Source organism: Nasonia vitripennis, chromosome 5 (genome assembly GCF_009193385.2).
Source record: "Nasonia vitripennis strain AsymCx chromosome 5, Nvit_psr_1.1, whole genome shotgun sequence".
Taxonomy (NCBI): Eukaryota; Metazoa; Arthropoda; class Insecta; order Hymenoptera; family Pteromalidae; genus Nasonia; species Nasonia vitripennis.
The window spans coordinates 13678790-13699286 of NC_045761.1; the positions used below are offsets into that span (position 1 = coordinate 13678790).

The following is a 20497-nucleotide window of genomic DNA, read 5'->3' on the forward strand; positions in this document are numbered from 1 at the left end:
ATTTCTATACTTAAATAGGAGCATATGCGCGATCGCACACCATAAAAGAGAAATTCGATATCTCAAGGTAGATTTATTTTTCAGCAAAAGCGCACGTAAGCCATCGATTTAATTAAAGCTTCGACTCCCGGGCATCGGGTATAGGTATAAAAGAACGCATCGTTTAGTCGTTAAAGTCAATCCGACTGACACACATTCGGAATACCAAAACAAGACTTAACGAAGCGCAGGAATCGTCGACGCCGCGCGAGTCGGAAAACACGCACACACAGACATCCGGCGCCTAGACAATAAACAGACGTCTCTCGCTCGAAACTAGGAATTCCCGGTTAAGATAAGACCTTGAGTAGCCACGATTCAAAATCAACGGCTATACGGTGCGCGAAATTCAAAATAACGCATCGCGTAGAGCCGCCGCAGGCGGTTCATTCTAGACAGTTTCCCCTGGCGAAATTTCACCGCGCCTCTCTCAAATCCTCGAGATTAATCGGCGTCCTCTCACCTCGCGAAAGCAGCGCCGCTGCTGCAGCAAAAAAATCCCGAGACTTTGTCAGCCTTCGCTCGCATACGTGTACAGAAGCGACGACTTTCATATTCGCGCGCAGCCGTGCGTGTGTGTATAGCTATACACACACAGCTATATATACGTCGACCTTCGAGTCGGTCGATATTCCCTCCTCTCGGTGCGCGCGCGCGCTCGCGGGCATCGGCTCTCTCGGATTAGAATATCGCGTAAACAAGATATCGCGCGCTGGTGGCGCGACCGGGACACTATACTTTGGATTTCTCGCGACCGGTTTTTTTCCTCCTCTTTTCGACGTTAATAATAATCTCTCTCGCGATGCCCCCGGCGAGCGGATGAAAACATCGCTGCTGCCGAGACGAATTCCGTGTTATTATGGCGACGTTCATCTCTCTCTCTCTCTCTCTCTCTCTCTCTCTCTCTCTCTCTCTCTCTCTCTCTCTCTCTCTCTCTCTCTCTCTCTCTTTGACGAATTTATATTGCGCGTTTTCGAGTGCTTCTTGCATCTCGATGAAATTCGGTCGGATGAGTCGTGTGTGCGAGCAGTCCTCTTTTTCCTTCTCTTCTCCGCTGCAACGTATACTGATGTGTAGAGCTCGTTTTCGTGGCACGCGCGAGAGACCATGATACCGATCGCGTCTCATAGCGCATAGGCGAGCGAACGGCTATGGCGCACGGAAGGCACGTATACACGTCGGCTGCAATCATCCGAAGCTTTTAACATTTTTGCTGATGAATTTATCGGGGGGAGCGCCGAGCCAAGCCCGCCGGGGCGAACGGCCAGAAAGTCTAATAGTGGCAGCGACCTGTTATTACAGTTCACGAAAACAAGCTCTCTCTCTCTCTCTCTCTCTCTCTCTCTCCCGGGGATCGGCTAAGCTCGAATCAATGGAATTTCATCGGTGGCTCGCTGATGCTTTTTCGTGCGATGAAAAAGTTGAAATGGGCTCGGATATTCATGCGCTTTTTTCCCTGACGGAGAGCTATACACGTTTGAACAATCAACTCGACGAAAGTCGTTCTCGCAAACGCACAGTCTTTATAATACGAAATACAAGATAAACAGCAGCTGTATACAAGAAAGCTCGGGGAAAATTCAGCGCGACAAAGAGGCGAACTTTTCCCCTCTCGGAACGCGAGACAAAACTCGCGCACCTGAAAAGCCTCTCTCTGCACAATCCTCTGCGCAGCATTATTATATATGTATGTGTGGCGAGAGAGCAAAAGGCCAAGTCGACGAAATTAAAAAAGGAAAATAAGTCTCGCGCGGTGCACGTATGCACATGCATATATGCGTCAAAGCCGTGTGATAAAGCAACACTTGGCCCAGATTCGCGCTTGGCTATACGCTCGCTTTTTATCGACAGATTAGCAATTTTATCTCTGACCTTTTTCCGCGAGCACGCATTTACAAACGCTCTTCTTTCGCTTGTCTGTTTTCTGCGACGCTTATTGACTGCCGCCGCAAACGGGTCGACAAAAAATTGGCCCTTTTCCGAGCGAGCTGTTTTGTGCGTTTACACGCATGAAAATTCGAATAGTGTGACTTTGCTCAGGCAGTCGTTCACGGCACCAAGATTTTTAAAGAGAATATTCGAACCTAATCAGGCTTGATAGCCATATTTTTTATAATCAGTTTTATAATATCAGCGTCGCGTATTCGCAATACATTTAATGACGCGAGGCTCTCATCTACAAGCCGCCTCAGTTCATCGACTACGTCGATTTGCGATAATCTTCCAGGTAATTGTTAATTGCAATCAATTTATGAAAATCGTTCCTTTGCGATCATCGCCTCTCGCATTCTACGCAAAGGTTTATTGTCTTACAGCGATCGCTTCGTTTCGCTCGAACTTGTATGTTTTTCACTTCCAAACGAAAATTGCCTCGCGTGCGCGCAAGCAAGCCGCTCTCTCTGCGAGTCAAAAGGACTTTGAAGAGAAGCCGTTGAAAAACGGGTGTACGATTGTGCTCCCGACACAGAGGTTTACTTCGCTTACGCTTAGCTCGTGATGTACGTGTAATTTCGCACGGGGGCTGGCAAATTAAAATGAAATCGAATACCTCCCATGCGGGCTCAAGAGCGCGGACGAACGTTTCGCAACCTTTGCGCGCGATAAGGGAAGATCAAAGAATTTCATCACCGCCGTTTATTCAAGCACATTTTTTCATGTCCAGTGGATATCAAGCGCGCGCGCGTGCTGGAGGCAGTCGGAGAAAACATTAATTAGAAATGTAATCTCATGCCGGCTGATATATGGTTTGTATCTATAACCCATGGGTGGAGGGAGTAGAATAATCGCGACTCTTCGTAATTCGCATTTGTATTAAAGAAAATAGCACGTACAAATTTTACAACTATGTGAATGTGATAGTTCTTGTAGATCCGGCACGTGCGGCGTAAGAATTTCTGATGCTTGTTGTATCTTGTACAAAGAAAAATTCCGTGTATTATTGTAACCTTCATATAACCCCCTGTTGCACGGCTGTGATGGAAGCCGCTTGTTGATATTGTTACATCTAATTTGTACTATTAACACGAAAAAAATTAAGCTTGCGGAAATGGTGCATTGAAATCTACTGTCACCAATGCATTCTAAGCCTCTATCAAACATTTTTTGCAATTGCAGAAAATCTCAATGCTTGTTCGCATATTGAACGTCTTTGCATTGCATAATTCTCAATTCTCTTGAGGACATTTTAATTGTGACGCTTCGTGCTTTTCATACCGAAAACTTGTGTTGCATGGGTGCATTGAATTAAAATAAAATAAAACTATAGTTTAGGAATCACAAGTGTGCTGTTGAAATATTATTGAAGCGATCTCTCTAAAGATTATGATCGATCATTCATTGCGTATAGATTAGGTTAAAGTATTAGTTCTGATCTTTACATTTAATTTTGCTTTTGTGGCACAAGATAGATCATTGAACAGTCGACGATAAAATAGCATGAGCGACCCGACAAGACGCAGTTTTGGCATAAGCGGCACACCGCAATATACGCACTGAGCGCAGCTTATCCTGATGAGGGAAACAGAAAAGTTTGTATTCGCTACCTATTTTCGCTAACCAGAGATTAGAGAGCCGAAGAGTTCGAGCGGTAAGGAAAAAGCCAGTCCAAAACTGTGTTCTTCTTTTACGCATACGGCTGATTCCGTTCCTTCGTTGAGTACCTCTCTATACAAATAACCCATAAACTTTTCATCGCCTGATCCTCGTCACTCTGTATGAACTTGAATATTTTTATAACATAATATCCGCGAATCGCCCACATACGACTCGTGCAAAAAAGCCAGTATTCAATTCAATTTTCTCAAACTTTCCGACACCGCTTCGCATCTCCGACATAAATCTCTCTTCGTACAATACATTCAGCCAGTGTATTAAGTTTTATCTAAAGATTCGCACGGCATTTGAGGTGCAGAGCGTGACTCAAAGCCTCTCCATATACATGGTACAACATGAACATTGTACGCGTATGCTTGTGTTCGTTTCCGCATACACGAGGGCGACTAATATAGTCTCCTCAGCCGTGAGAGAGAAGCGCGGCATTAAATTTAAAGGCGCGTCCGCTGAAATTTTCAAGTTCACTCCCGCGCGCATCGCTGTTCTTTTATTTTAAACAGACCTTCATGTGCGCGCCGATACGACAGCGGAAACTGTGACGCGTATCATAGATTCGTCTGTTGTGCAGTGGATCTTGTTTTTCTAATGCTCGACTCTGTGGTTATGCTCAAGAGATATGTTCTCGGAGTGGAATTTTTGGTTGCTGCACGCGTAAGGCTTATCTAAATTTATGGTTACCTGCCCGCATAGCCAGACTAATTCGTTGCTTATCTGTATAGACGCAGTATTCTAGATTGGGAAGTAGCTGTTATGTGCACTATAAATATACGAAAAATCGTTGGGCGAAGTCGCTGTTGAAAACAATGCTATTTTATGTAGGATACGCGAAGAAAACAAGTATAATATCGCAGAAGTTATAAGAGACGCACCGATGTAGATAAGTGCGTGCGCTCACAACAAACTATATTTATTTTTAGATAACAAAGCAATAGCCGACGCTTGTGCGTGTTAATAAGGAATGTTTATTACATCGTGCAACAATGCAAACAATTGCGAGTGCTTACCGAAAGATCACAACGGTTCAACCCCTTATCGCGGATAAACAAAGTCATCCGAGGCAACGCGTCGCTCTCGTTGGTTAATAACTTCCGAGTACGCTTTGTTATGAATAAATAATAAGTATTTCTTCGATAATCTCCAGTCGCGAAGCCACGATCGATTATTTTATTTTCGCTCTATCGATACCGCGTCTCCGGGGCGAGCTTCGCAACAACGATGAATATTTCTCCGAGAAGAAGGAAACAAATTGAATCAGAATAACAAAGTTCAGCCGACGTTATAGCCTGCGCGGAGAGTGGCTCGATTCCATTTTCATGCGTAAAATCTTCCCTAAAAGCCGAAGATTTCGCACCAACGAAAATATCAAATTCGGATGCAGGAATGAGAAAGAAGCGCGAACCCTTCGGGGAAATCAAAAAAGCCAGCAGCCGCCGACGAGAGCTTCGGCCTATGTTAAAGAGGATGTCTTCCAATGTTTGAACGCATGGCGGAAGGCCAACTTCGAGACGTCTTCAAGGCATGAAACGTACAAAAACGCTATTTTCGAACAGCGAAGTCCCCTATTTACAAGATTGACAAGGCCTACGGCCTTTCCAACGTACGCCCGCCGTTGAAGACACACCGCCTATTTTTACCCCCCCTCGATCGTGACTATTGTTTTGCTCGGCTGGAATATTTCGAAGGAGAAAAAATACGACGATCAAAGTTAATTAGCAGCGCTCGTGTCCGAGAGCAACGCCGGCCGTAAAACGACGACGAACCGCGGAATGCAAATAAAAATCTAATGAATATCTTCCAGCTTGTATAAGAGTCGTGTCTCTCTCAACACGCCGCCCGGAAGTTTCTCTGCGGCTAAACTCTTTTTACGACGCACGTCTCTGTACAGCGGCAACAACAACAACAACAACAACAACAACAACAACAACGACGACGACGAGAGCCAGCGATAACCATATTAATACGCTCGGCGGGAAGCACATAACTGGACTGCGCGTTCACACCTACGTGCGCATCGTGAGAAAGCAAACCAGTTTAGGCCGATAAAAGCCCGGCGAGATTTTTGCGACCCGATTCAGCTTTACGGCTTGGAAAGCAACGCTCCGCGCGTGTACTCGCTGTATACTCCCGTATAGAAAACCTCCACGTAGGCGAGCGCACGCACAGCTGCAGCCGCATGGGCCCCATTATCATTATCATCGGCTCTCTTCTCGTTTATACCGCCTCCTTATCTCCGGCTAGCTATCGCCCCAATGCGACTACTCCGCGTATATAGCCCACATGCGGCGGCGATCCGGCGGCGATTGACTATTGACAGAGGCTCTCTCACGGCTGCGCGCAGCTCTGTGTCTCTGTTTCTCCTATAAATAGCGCACGCGTACAAGCGCTATCCGGATAAAGAATGGCGCAGCTGTGCAGGCGCGGATAATGGACGCATTGTGCGCGTGTGCCCACGAGCACGTACGCGCGAATCATCAGCCTTTTTTCTTGCACTCGCCGGCGGAGTGCGGGAAAAATCGCCTGACGGATCGCTGTATTATGAGCCGAGGAAGTTTCGCGATACACGGGATGATCTCTGAAGGTGTAGCCGCTTTGGTGTCCGTGCGCGGATCATCCGGGGGTGTAGCGGATTAGTCGATGATCTGTCTTGATGTATTATAGTCGAGATTTCACGGCCATAGCATGCAGAACTTTTGCGGCTAGTTTTGTGTGCGCGGCAATCATCTTTTACCGCGCCGGAGGAAAGTTATGATCTCATTTTCCGTGTACACCCACGGCGATACCAGCTTGATAATTCTACTACTGTTCTCGCTTCGCGTCGCTTTATCGGCGTATTACTGACCGCATACTCGGATGATCCTCTCGGCTATTGGATTACAGACACCTCTGATAATTCTGCGTTCCTGGAAGCTTTGTACACTGCGTTTTTAATTTTTTTTCCTCGCTTTGAATTAATAATAGAACGCAACAGATTGAGCGCGCGTGCGGGTCTCTAAAAATCTCGCTCGAACAAAGATCATCCGGTGTATGGCGTCGCCTCTCGCCACATGGGACCAGGGCTCTCGGATGATGCTTTTTGGGTGTTCCTCTCCCTGTAAACTGATACACCCGGCATATGGTCTTAATTACGAATGACTCTTGGAATATCCATTGCAAATGTTCCGAGACCGAACTCGATTACCCTCCCCCAACTATACGCGATGTTTATAATTTTGAGGAAAAGAGTCGTGGGTGTCAGCGTTGTGTAACCTCATACCGTAATCGTATTAAATCACGGAAAATCACGGTGTACTTTGTCAAGTATACGCTCGGCTTATACGCCTGCAACTAATGTTCCTTTCTTCGTGCAGTACCAGTATTTATCTTCTCTATCCCGTCCGCGATGAATCTCCCCTGTCCTAAGGCCGATTCAATCTATGCTTATTTTATCCCTACACGCCTTTTCCCCTTTGTCTACGAGTCCCCATATACAAGTCCTTTGTTCCGTACTCCTACTTTTCGTTTGGATTATACTTCTATATACGGATTTGAGACTACCAGCCAGAAATAAATTTCGGGCGGAGCTCGAAAGCCCGCGCTCGGAAATTTACATCCTGTCCAAGAGAAAAGTCAAGATTTGATTATAATTTCACAGCATAATATTTTTTTCGCAGCGTCCAAGCGAGAATTAAGTTTGTTAGTTCAAAAATCTACTCCCCCGCCACAACGTAGGAACTTTCTAAACGTGCTTCCGTCGGAGCCAAGTTCATAACTTCATCCTAAACTCTCTCCTGCAGCTATACGCTCTTTGTTCGCTCTCCCCAGCAGCACCTCTCCGTTCTCGTCTAACGTGTACACTGTACAGTGTATACGTATACCGGTATATTCTTCCGCAGCTCGCGGCGAAACGTGACGTCGCAAGTATGGCGCGAGCTCTCGCGCGCGCAAGTTCAAAGGTTTCGGCTTTCGAGATAAAGAGATTGCAAACATCTTTCGCCGAGCTCTCTTTCTTCCCCTCCGCGTGCGCGTCACTCACTGCATGCGCCGCGCGGAGGATTTATTTTTTATTTGTTCCGCCATATCGCGAGGAACGAATTGGAAAACTCACCGCGCGGCCGCCGTGGAAACGATTTATTTCAATATAGCCGCGCGCGATATGTGATATTCCAAGCGAGCGAGAGAGATATGCAGAGCTGCTGCGTGTCTATTTATGGCGAGGATTTAGCGCGCGGGCTGACCTGAATTTTAATTCGCGTTCTGACAGTTACTCTCTCGGAGAGCTGAGGAAATAAAATTCCCGAATCAGCGGCGCGGACAGAGGGTGAATTTTTTCGACTTTCTCCGTAAGGGAAATCTCCCGGCGAATCTAAATCTCCGGCTGATAGTATACGCGGAGAATAATACATTCCGCGTTTGCATACGCCGTCACATCCTCGTGTATAATACGTATATGGTTTCGAGAGCGCGGTAAAAATATAGCACACGCACGCGGTTTTTATTTCTGATGTACACGGTCAAAACATTACAACTTGCGATTCCGAAAGCGTTATGTCGAAGAAGATTGTACCCATATCGTCCACTTACACACCAATCAATACAGCATAAATATTGAAATATTGAATACATTGTCGTTGTAAAGGTCAAAAATAAAATTTAATTGACGCATCGCAAAAGAGCTTCTTATCAGTACTTAAGCCCCGATACGAATTTCCTCGATAATAAGCCTTCGCGCTCTCGAGAGCCTTATCTCGTGGATATATAACGTCGTCCCCCTTCGCGTAATCTGTCGATCGTCGTCGCGAGAACGGAACCCGTCGATGATACAATCAATTTCCCCCCTAATTCGCGAGAGCGTGAAGTAGAGCGACTTTAATTCGCTCGAGCGCGACGCGCGTTTATATAGAGGCGAGATAAAAGCAGCAATAAAAATTCGCATCGGCTTAGGTATACCGCCGCCGTTACGAAAAAAGAAATAGAAGAATCCGAGCGCGCACAGCGAGCATTAATCTCTCGTATTTTCGAGAGTAAACAGCGCGGCAAAGACATCGTTTTATCGGATATCAATTGGAACGACTGCTATTTTTTAATCTCCGCGCTTTATACCACTTCGACCGGGGAACACGATGCTTCGATGTTTCGAGCGCGGATTCGCTCGATCACCGAAGATATCGTTGCGGCATGCTGCGATTTTTCGTCCTTCGATAACCGATAAAGCTCGACGAATTGAAAATCGCATATAGGATGATGAATACTTTTTTTTCACTTTTTGCCCGCACAATGTAAAGGTGATATCTGTTTCGGCCAAATATACGAAGTGTTTTGACTGGCGAGAGTCGCATTCGCCGAGTACACAAGCTGCGGGAAACAACATGTTTACAAAGAATATCTGATGTGCTCGTGGGGTATCATTTTATAGCTGCCCAATTTTAGCTGATAACGACCGATCGAATATTTACATTACACATCGACGCAACGCCGAAATCGTCAGATCCCAGTTACCCCAGTCAGATCTCGTTACAAAAATATAATTAGCTGCAATATAACGTTCGCGTTGGTTTTAAGCTCGGTACAATGATATACGCTCATTCAAATTTTTTCTGATTATATACAGGCAAATTTTCCCCGGGCACGGACGATTGATTCCACTTTTGAGCTCGACGATGACAGGTTGGCTGCGACATACTTCAACACACAGCAGAGGCTCCTCGCGCGGGAAGCGTTCGCGCGCGCACGCAAAACGCCGAAAGATTGCTAACTCGCGAAAGACTTAATAGCCCCCGATTACAATACAACTCGCGGCGCGGCGCTGAACACAAGCCTGCTGCACGGGCTCTCCGAAGTATAGCCATTTTCCCATCTCGCGAGTTCCGCAGAGCGAGCGCAAACTGATTACAGCGCGCGCGACTTCGTTTCCAAGTTGCTAAGTCGCTTATACAACTGACTGTATACGAGGGGCGACTTTGTCTGTCGGCATCACACGCATTGTTGTTAATTTTTCTGTTCCTCGGATGGAATCACCTGCTCGTGCAGAGAAAAAAGAAGAGCTGTGCGCGACGACTCCTTTATACCTATACGCTTCAACCGAAAATCCATACGCGCTTTTCCCCCGAGTCGAGCCACCCAAGGGACGTGACGTAGGTGGAGGAACGAAAGAAGTGACGCATAGCGCGATGGATATTATACCTATAAAAGAAGCACATAGCCAGCGCGGCTGCAGGCAGGGAGGGACGGGAAGACGTAGTGTGGGAAGCCTTTTTCGGCTGCTGGCACTACAAACCCCCAAACTGCCACGTGTGCGTGCGTGGATGATCAGTCCAGGGCCAAGGCGAGAGGGAGAGGGAGAAAGAGAGGAAAAATGAGCCATCTGCCGCAGAGGAGCCTTGGCAACCTGCGCGCGTGTTTCCTTCCTCCGCTTTTTGCCCCCACGCGTAAATGGAAAGAAAGAACAGCGCGTGCGGTTTGCTTTCCAGATTTTCACGTTTTTCTGACGCTTTGCACGTGCAGCGAAGCACCTCGGGGGTGATCCAGACGATTTTTTTTCATTCCGAGAAAGCTGGTGCAGTGGGCTTTGGCGCTCGGGTCATTTGTAAGACTCGCAGCCGTATTTATGGGTTTCTTCGGAAATTTAGACTGCGTGAGAAGCCGCCGGTGCAGCGTTTTATTCGGAAGTATAATGCAGACGTCTGCGCGCAGTAATTTAATCGTCTCGAGCCCTAATAGCTGGAGAATCGCTAGACGGCGGACACGTGCATTGACTTTCGAAAGGAAACCTGCGGGAGCAACGTTCACTGCAGATGGCTGACATTCAAGGTAACAGCGTTTCAACTGCACCGCAGTTGCATGAAGTCCCGAGATTTGTCCGATAAATTTGACGGCAGCTCCACTTGTGAGCTCAAGTCAGATGTAGGTACAAATAATATAAAAACGACGTAAGACCGTTGACGAAAAAAAGGAGACAGCCGTCAAGGTCGGTACAAAGTAAACAAGCGCCCGAGCAAGCCATTCCGAATGTTCCCACAGCCTATGTGTACGACTTTTTGCCGGATAAAGTTAAAATTACCTACAGCCCTAAATGGCTTTTCATCGCTCACTCGCCTACATGCCACTCCTAGTATCAGCTTCCTGTCTTCGTATAACGCAAGACACATTTGGCCTGTACCGCACAGCGACTCAGATGCGAGAAGTTTTCTCCTCTGCTATATACACATACGTTATACCCTCACGTGGAGCTGCTGCTCCAAGGGCGAAAGATATTCGTCGAACCGACGCTTGCTATATCTTTAAGAGCACGAGGGTGTGGCTATGGCTCTCCTTCGGCGAGGAAAAATGAACGAGCCCCCAAAGTCACGGCTGAAAGGTACGGAGGATCGTTTCTGGGAATGTTGACGTACCCACTTTGACTCGACTTCCGCCTATCTACGCATAGCTACCGCCGCTACACAAATGACGGATGAGCTGGAACGTATAGTACGATAAACTTGTCTAACTGCTGCTTGTCGATCGAATTAGGTGCTCGATTTTTTCAGTTTGTTTTTTGCGAGAACAACCGTCAGGAGAAGAATATTGTTCGAACGTTTTTTCATGAAGCAATAATTAAAGCTTCTTAGATAAGTAAGAGATTAAGATCGTTATCCTATTTGTAATCCTTTTCCATAATTATTACTTTCCGATCCATACTCAACTTATCTAGAATAAAGATGAGATAATATTGCATTAATTTTCCATCGCATTGGTTCAAAATACCTCTTAACTACACGCCTTTGTCTTCCATCTACAAACTTCTTGTAACCTTACTCCTTATCCCAAAAGGAAGCCTATAAAAACGCTTAAATCAACATGAGCCATCTCACCCATTCAGCGCCATTCGCTTCCTGCACAGGTAATCTCGAGCTGTCCATATAAAAGCGCCACGACCGTCTCTCATATCCAGCTCTCTAACGACGGAGAGTTTACCGTGCACCAACAGTTTCGCTCGCATCTGTTCCGCGTTATGCCAGCGCGCAGAGAACAATGAGAACTGTATATCTCATTCCGTCGACGCGGCGAGCGGTCCCTTTGTGTCTGGCTCTGGAAAAGCCTGATAATTAGCTCATTTGCGAAAACTAAACCGAGCCATTGTATCGCGCGTCGAAGCCGGCGCTGCTGGTCAAAAACTTGCGAGTATATATTGCACAGGCCTCTTTAATTATACCGGCGCACGAGAGAGAGAGAGAGAGAGAGAGAGAGAGAGAGAGAGCCCGCAGCTCATTGTCTGATCGGGGGGTCTGCTGATGCGCCGCTGCTGCATCGCTGGTATAAGGGACTATGTGCCTAGCGACAGCTAGGCTGGGTATTATGTGTATATGGTTACAATACATAGAAGAGCTCTCGTGAAAGGAAAATCTCGGGGACCAGACGCGCGCACAGGTATACGTCTACCTGCTGCGCGTCTGGACAAGGAAACCCGGGAAAGATTTTACGTGGGTGCAGGCTCCTTTTACTTTAGGGGGCTTTAGGGGGTGGAAACGACGACACCAGCTCCATTCTTCGCGCCGGGCGCAGCGGCGTTTCTTATTTAGGCCCTCGGGACATAAAGGCGAGAAGAGCGAAGGGACAGGAATTATACGCCGACTGGTGGCTTGCTCTTTGTTCGAGCAGCCGAGGCGCTCGGAACGAAGGGAGAGACGAGCGGAGCCGAGAGCGGACAAGGGATGAAGGACGACAAAGCTTGATGCTGCACAAGAGGTGCGCCAGGATAAATGCCAGATAAGAGGGAAAATCTAATAGTGTATAGGTCCGAGGAAAAAATGCGCCTAGGAGGAGAGGTAGGCCGGGAGAGGGCTCCATTATACGACCAGTCTAATATAAAATCGGAAAGGATCGGAGAGAGGGACGCCTCGCGCGGCGTCGCTTGCTTTCGACGCACTACTCGGAAAGTTTCGATCGGACGAAAGCGTTTGATTTATCCGTAGTCAAAACGTAATTTCATCAGCGTGTTTGAGCGAAAAATTGGGTAGCTCACATTTCACGTACTGCGAAGCGCTGAAAGGATAATTTTACAGTCTCGGAGTTGCACGCCAAAGCGTCTCTGCGAGCGTATCGTGAGATTGTAACCTACAAAATGGATAAAAATACCGAAACGTACATAGAGTCTCTAAGGTAACTTTCCCATGAACTCTGCTGCGCGCGTGGTAGAAGTAAGCTGCTCGTGTACACTGCTTTCCGAGTACGTAACTAAACGATCTGGTTTTGAAGGCACATCCAGCTCGTTACATATTATGCGATGATAATGTACATACTATTGCTATAGAGTGAATACATAATCAAATACATCCGGCAATCGCTGCTTGTAATCGGCGATGGATCGACGCACAATAAGTCACACATAAAGTTTTCAACTCGTCCTGAAAACCTCGATTTCCGCACTGCAAAACTCCTCTTTCTCCGAACAATAAAAAAATTTATCAGCGCGCCGCAGTAGGAAGTGGGCGGTCTCGATAACTCCGATCCCGCGCGGAACAAAGAAAAACGCGCTGCAGAGAGCGAGCGAGCAGCGAGTCCGAAAAAGCGCCATAAGGCCACACGGGGAGATAGTATTCAAGGGTACGTCCCTGTGATGGAGTGTACCTCGTGCGTATGCATACGTGTGGGCAGAGCAGCTCGGAACTGGAGAGCCTTCTCTCGCGCGCAGCATTGCCATTAGTGCAACTCGCACACACGCACACACACACTCGCGAGCGCGAACTTTGTTTCCCCTGGCAGCTTTCACCGAGCGAGCTAATGCAGCGGCGGCTCTCGGCTAATGGCAAATCTTCAATAAACGTAATAACCCACTTTCATGCTAATTCCGAGAGAGGAGTGCTACGCGCGCGACTTCGGGGGGAAGAAAAGAACCGACGGTTTCTTTATGCCCGATCGGGCACGTTTCGATTTATGCAGATCTCGGAGAGCGACGCACGGGAATATATGTATATAGGTATACGTCGGAGGTTGTTTGCCAGTGTGAGGACACACACTCACACACGCGTACTCTGCGTTGGGATGTACACATGCGCGGAGATAAGAAGCGCGAATGTGGACCCGGATCAAACAGTGGGATTTCGAGGGCGTGTTTGTCGCAAACAGCTTTGACGACGGCGTTATCAGATATTCTAAGGTTCTACTGTGCGTGTGCGCGAGTATGGCTGTAGGTGCAGAGGTAGCGATTGGATAATTGTGATTTGCGAGGCAGGCCGCACGAGTTTGCTGTGTGGGATCTGCAGGCTAATCCTGAAATATCTTCTGAATTGCCAAGTGCCAAGTTGTTGATGAAATTTGTAGCCCAACTTTATCATTGTAATAGTAATGAATTATACGGTTATAATTACCGTTTTTTTAAAGCAGGTATTCTAAACCCATATGTACTGCTGCAGTCATTGCAAATCGCCATCCGCGCGAGAGCAGCAGCCATATATTTTATTTAGCAGTATGAAAATGGGGCCACCGGAAGGTGTCGATAAAATGCGAGATAAAGATGAAAAAAGATCAAGGAACGGAGATAAATCACACAGGTCGCAGACGCATAAATATCGCACGCGCGTCTCGAAACGCGGCCTCTGGCGTTCCATGACGTATGCAGCAGCAGCAGCAGCAGCAGCGCATGCATCGCAATTGGGAGGCAGTAGTGTTTTTTTATTCCGATAAGCAATCGCCTCGAGCGCAGTTCAGTGCATCGTCAAGATCACAGCTTTTAAGGGCAAAGTTTCGGGCAAAACGGAAACTGCGTTGATACATTCAAGCGCAAAACGTCAGCAGCCTAATCGTCGATTCCTCGAAGCTCGCATCTCTTCGCGGCCCGCAGACGAAAGTCTGCAGCGGAAGTCGGCAATAAAGCACGAGGCGGCGGCGAAAAATAAAAAAATACGTGCTCCAAGAGAAAAATCACACGACGGCGACTCGAAACGGAGAAGTAGAGTGCAGTGTATGTATATAGACGAGCGCGCTCGAGCCAGGAGGTCTCCCTCTCTCCTACTAGGCCGACATCAGCGCTGCAATAGAGAGAAACGGATACTCGGCTTTCGAAAAGCGCCGCCGCTGTGTGTGCGTGTGTTATATACCTGCTGCTACTGGAGGCTCGCATTGCAGTCGTAGCTGCTGCCGCCGCTCGCGTTTCCATGTCGTGCGGATTGCACAAAAACGCGAATGTGCATACATGTGTGCGCGCGTACGAAAGTCGCTGAGCGACGTGCTTCGGAGTTTAGGAGACGAAATTGAGAAACGTGTGCGCGGCTGGGTTTAAATTAAACATTTATATTTACTGATTGGGATGCAGTAGGCGTCAAGAATCATCTGAAACAGAGCAAATTTTTATCATTCCACACGTAGGCTCCTGTACAATTGTGATCGATTAATTTTATCTCCGCAAACAATCACTGATCCATATACCCCCTCACACAGAGAAACTAAACCGTTTCATTACCCCTGCGCGCGGTTCACACGTCTGCCCTATCACAAATCCAGCCATGCAGCATAAGTGGGAAAAAAAAATCAAATATCCCGGATAATCGATGGAAAAGACGCTTAACGGAAAAAGTAAATGATGCCGCTTATATTTATTAGCCCTATTGGGAGCCAGAGCCGTTGATAAAGCGTTACAGAATGCGGCGCGCGAGCTATGTAATTTCAAGTGAGTCCAGGTGCAAGTCGGGCTGCATTTCATGCTCCACAATAGCTGCACATCCTATTCCGACGAAGGAATATAACCCGGAATGAGTATATCGCGGGCTGGCTGGACTATAAATTCACTTGGTTATAAAGTAGGTATGCAGCAGCCGCGAGAGAGAGAGAGAGAGAGAGAGAGAGAGAGAGAGAGAGAGAGTCGATTTACGGTAAAAATCTCGGAAAAATAAAAGACCGCCGCGGTCTTTCCCGCCGTGGATTTACCGTATATAGCCACACCCTTGTTCTTCTTCGCCTCTTCTCACCCCGTAATTTCGAAAAGTTTCCGACTCGACTCGCCGGCGCCCCATTATACGAACTTTACGCTGCACGCGCTGTTGTTTTTGTGAGATTGCGTACATATCCGTACACATATATAGCGAAAGAGAGAAAACTGCGTGAGCGCCGAGGGCCAAGTTTCCACGAGAGAGCCAGACTTGGCAACGCAACGTCGGATAATGAAACGATTCGCATAAGGGTCAGAAAAATTTTTGCTAATGTCGATGAATTTTTGATCCGCGCGTAACCGCAAACAAATCGTTGAAAGTTTGAAATGGCGAGTCGGTAAAAAGTTTATGGCTCTTGTGTGTATGTTCGTTCCTATAGATTTTACGTTTATTGCGGGTTCTTTACGATTGTCCAACCCACATGCTTGAGCGTTCGTTGCTGAGATAGTTATTGTTATGAATCATTTTTAAAAATTTCGTGTTCTTCGCAAAATTGTTTTACCGACATTCTTTGTAGTTTGAAAACTAATGTACTTCATTGCTTTTCGCAATTTTTCATACTTTGCCTATAAATAAATGATTGATTGTTGAATTTATTTGTTATAGTTCTCCGCTAGTCTTTCATCTGAATTTGTTTAGCAGGTTCTGGCGGTTCTGATGGCGTGAACCTCTCAAGCAACAGGAAAGGATAACAGCAAGAGCGAAAAGTTCAAGCAGTGAGGCACAAGAAAATCCAAAACCATCTTGTTGAAACTGCATACTCGGATTAACCCTTGTATAACTCCATAATTATCACCTTATATTTTTGCTATAATATATACCGATAGATTTTTGTACCATAGACCTAGCCTGTGCTATAAGAATTCAGCTCTGCAGTATAACATCTCTAGTATATTATAGGCAATACAGAAAAGAATTTGTATATTTTTATCCATCCTATGTTTTTCCACAACTCTTAGCGAAATGCATATACTTTCATCCGCTCTGACATCTGCTGTGCATGTATAAGCTGTGAAGCGCATTACAGAGACACAATCGTAACCAACGTAATAATAGGCCACCCGAAAACATTAATAATTTGTTGGCCAAAGCGCGGAGACAGTTGGCAACTAAACGCAAACGAAATTACGCGCGCACATTTGGCGGTGTAATCTCGAAGCGCCGCGTGCAGTACTATAGCCCCCTACAACACACTCCGATGTGTACGAGCAGCACACGGACGTAATCGAGAGCTACACAGCAGCCCCTGGCAGTAGTCGCGGCACAAAGGCCCCCGGGCGGCTGGCGCACAAAGAAGGCAAGCATCCGATCGATGATTTTTATTTTAGGCACATACGCACGCGTGTACGTTTCGAGCCAGATGAGAAAGAGAAAGAGAGAGGGGGAGAGAGAGAGAGAGAGAGAGAGAGAGAAAAAAGTGAAAGGTTTCTATACGCGACTGCAGGCAATTAACATTAATGAGCGCCTCGTGTGCGCGGCGCTGTTGGCCGACTGCACTCGGTGGTGCGTGAAAAATGCACTGGGTGTGCGGATTTATTCTTTCTTTTTGCATCGAGGGAATTGGGAGAGAGGCGCGCACACGCCGATGCTGATTTGTGGTGATGCGATGATGGCCCCCGAATGATTGATGGATCGTAGTGGAGAGGATTTCGGGGCCGCGGGCAGGAGAGGATCATCGCAGAGAGCCGAGGTCGAGGACAAAGCACAGTGCCGGATATATTTCGAATCGTCATTGCTGTGTAAATGCTTTTTAGTCAGGCCCCCGGGCTTCGTCGACGTTTTTGCATTTTTCTTCGTCGATGCTTCGGGAAAATGCGACGAAGGGTCTATCCAGCAACGAGTAAAATAGTTTGCAACGAGATTTTCATTTCTCAATCGACGCGCACTACGCTTAAAGCAAAGAGTCGTTATTCACGCGGTCCCGTGCAAAATCGCGCTTACGCGCGTGCAAGTTCGCCTCGAAACTTTTCCAACGAGCGCTGTTGCCTTACACGCGCGGCGATCTTTTTTTTTTATTCATGGAAAAGAGCTCGGGGGCCATAAATACAAATAGACCAGGATCATTTATCCCGAAGCAGCGAGAGGGCGGGAACTAAAAGTTTCTCGCGAACGGCGCAGTAGTCGAGCCATAAATACGCGAGAGATTCAGCGGGAATCCGGAGGGACTCGCTGCAGAGCAGCGAAGACAAAGCCTGCACCACCATCGCAGAGAGACTCGTCGCCGTCGTCGTCGTCGGGACACATTAATGACGCGGGTGCAGGCTGCTGTACAGCTCCGGCGTCATCAAAAAAGAAGCGGAGGAGGAGAAGGAAACGAGAGAAACTAGAGAGCGCGCACGGTACATAGGAAAGCGGACACCATGGTGCAGCGCGAAATGAGCGCGGAAACTATGAAAAATACGAATACGCCAGCAGCAGCAGCCGTAAAGCGAGAAGCCGCGCTCTGTATCATACGAAGAAGAAGCGAGCAGTATAGCACAATAAAAAGCGAGCTGCGGCGTCATAAAAGAGCGAGAGCGAGTGTGTGCGTGTGTGTGTGTGTGAGAGAGAGAGAGAGAGAGAGAGAGAGAGAGAGAGAGAGAGTTGACCCTCGAAGCACAAAGCGGCTGTTACAAAGGGCCCGCATACACACACACACAGCAGCTGGGCCTCGTCCTCTCCTCGCCTTCGTTGCGTATACGTGGGTATACCCGCACCGCCGCCATCTGCCAGCCGAGGCGGAGACCGCTCGACGAATATTCGTCCGGGGCCGGTGCAGAAGCGTATGGGAAAGCCCACGGCGATGACTTTTCGTGCGGTGCGCATAAGTGCATGCAGCTATTGCGATAGTTAGTCCGCTAATACGCAGGAGTTCACGCACTTCTCGCGCAGTCGTGCGCGACGAGAAATCACGAGAGGTGTGCAGAGGTAGTTCACGGGCATTTTTGCCGCTGGATGTGGGTATCTCGGCAGTTTTGATTTTGAAAATTGTTTTTTTATCGAGCCCCACCACTATCTTGTTTTTCTTCCTTTGACAAAAGCAGCGATGCGTTGCGAATTTTATACGCGCGGTACAGTTACGTTGAATAACGGCGCAGGAGCGGAAAGTTTCGAGTTCTGTTTCCTCGCGCGCGCGGTTATCTGTGAATTGCAAAAATCGAAAATACTGTTAACCGCGGGAGGACGTAACCAGCAACTAATCGCGCGGTTATAGTTCGGATGGTTACGCATGTACGAAATCGAATGTTTATTTCTTTTACGTATACTTATGCTTCACGCTATAGTTTGCACGAGGTGCATAATATACAGTTTTTAACCAAAATCAAGCCGCAGATTCGATCGCGATCTGCGGTGGAGTTATATACATATACATCCATTACGAGAGCTGCGCACGGATGAATTATTAAACAGCTTGAATAAAAAAAGCGGTAGAGCTGACGAAATCAGTCGCGCGAGCGCCGAAAAGAAAATCGAGCTTATGTATTTCGTTTTTCCAATACAGCTACGCGATAATTCAGCCAGGCACAGCTTATATTCGTGAAACTTTGAGCGCATTTGGAACGCAAACGTTACTGTTAGCGTTTCTATTGATTACGTTGTTTACGTATGGTTTATAGCCCGTCGTCGCGTGCATTTTACAGCTACAAACGCCGAAACGTATCCAGCATCGAATTCGTAAAGGCTGAACAAAAAGAAGGTAAAGGATCAGCGACGTCGCTTCTCCACAACATCAACAAAGAGCTTCCTGCTCTCGTCGACGCACTTTTTTCCGCAGATTGCGTATCAAGGTCCTTTCCTCCCGTTTGCTTGTTTTTTTTCTCATCACGGCCAGCAAATCCTTCGCCCCTGTACACGAAATAAGGCGAGAGCCTGGTTCGGCTGCGGATCCATCGGCTTTAAGCGGTGCGCCGAGCGCGCGCGTCCGTTTCATTATAATCAATACGTGCTCGCTCCGCTGTTACGTAATAATCGCGAGAGAGAGAGAGAGAGAGAGAGAGAGAGAGAGAGCAGTAGCTCGAGCGACGACCTCTCAGCTGTCCAGCTTCGAGAAAGCAACAAAGCTGAAACCTGAATCGACTGCATTATTATGTGATAAAAAAGTGACCCCTCGGCGGCGGCGATTTTCAATTTCCATTTTTCGCGGCGACTTTCGACGCACGCGCGCGCGCAGGGGCAAGCGAGAAATTTAAACTCGGCCCCCTCGCGGCTGGCTCTCTCCAGGTCTAATCTACCCTCTTTGGGGGCTGGCGGGGTATTCTATCTCTCTCTCTCTCTCTCTCTCTCTCTCTCTCTCTCTCTCTCTCTCTCTCTCTCTCTCTCTCTCTCTCTCTCTGTCTCTCGACTGTATACCCGGATGACGAGGGCTGGCTGCCAGGCACCACCACCACAGGGGGGTCGTCGCCGTAGCCCGGATCGATATGCACATTTCGGCTGGCTCGAAAGTCGCTCTTTCTCTCTCCCGAGCCCAGCCAGTCGCTTCATGTGTGTACGTATATTATGTGTACTGCGCCGGGGAGAAAGGGGGGAAACGCGTGCGCGCGTGTTTGATGGGAAAATGTTTCATTTACTATTTTGTTGATAGAAAGAGAGAGAGAGAGAGAGAGAAAGAGAGAGAGGTATAGCGGATAGCCGAGGAGGAGGTTTTTCGGAGGCTCGAATGCGCGCGCCGCGCGGCCTATCGCATCGAGCGGTCGACTTCGCGTCGGAGTGAATGAACTTGTGCCCTGGCTATGCGCGTGCCGAGCACTGGAATCAGCTCGTTGCTGCCGCTGCTGCTGCAGACTTGCGCGCTATTCGCTCGAATGTTAAACTTTTGGCTCGCTGCGAAAACGGAACTTTGGACTCTGATGGGAATTCGAGCTGCGATTGTTTTTGCGTGGTACGGATGGATGAGCCCTGGATTGACAATGTTTTATAATTTATTGTTACCATGAGCAACAAAAATTGGTAATCATTTTCAAAGGTCTTTTTATGAAGAAAGTCAGGAA

General features: G+C 47.6%; 1 protein-coding gene across 4 annotated transcripts in view; it reads right to left on the reverse strand.

Moving 5' to 3' along the window:
- Positions 1–20497, reverse strand: part of LOC100679532 (inositol-pentakisphosphate 2-kinase) — a 125317-nt gene that overhangs the window by 70964 nt on the left and 33856 nt on the right. For 2 of the 4 annotated variants that reach the window (XM_031931894.1, XM_031931897.1), the window contains exon 2: positions 14904–14934. The exons of the other annotated variants lie outside the window; for them this stretch is intronic. In XM_031931894.1, coding sequence (XP_031787754.1) covers positions 14904–14934 — 31 coding nt within the window. The remainder of the gene's footprint in view (positions 1–14903; positions 14935–20497) is intronic. 4 annotated transcript variants of the gene reach the window in all.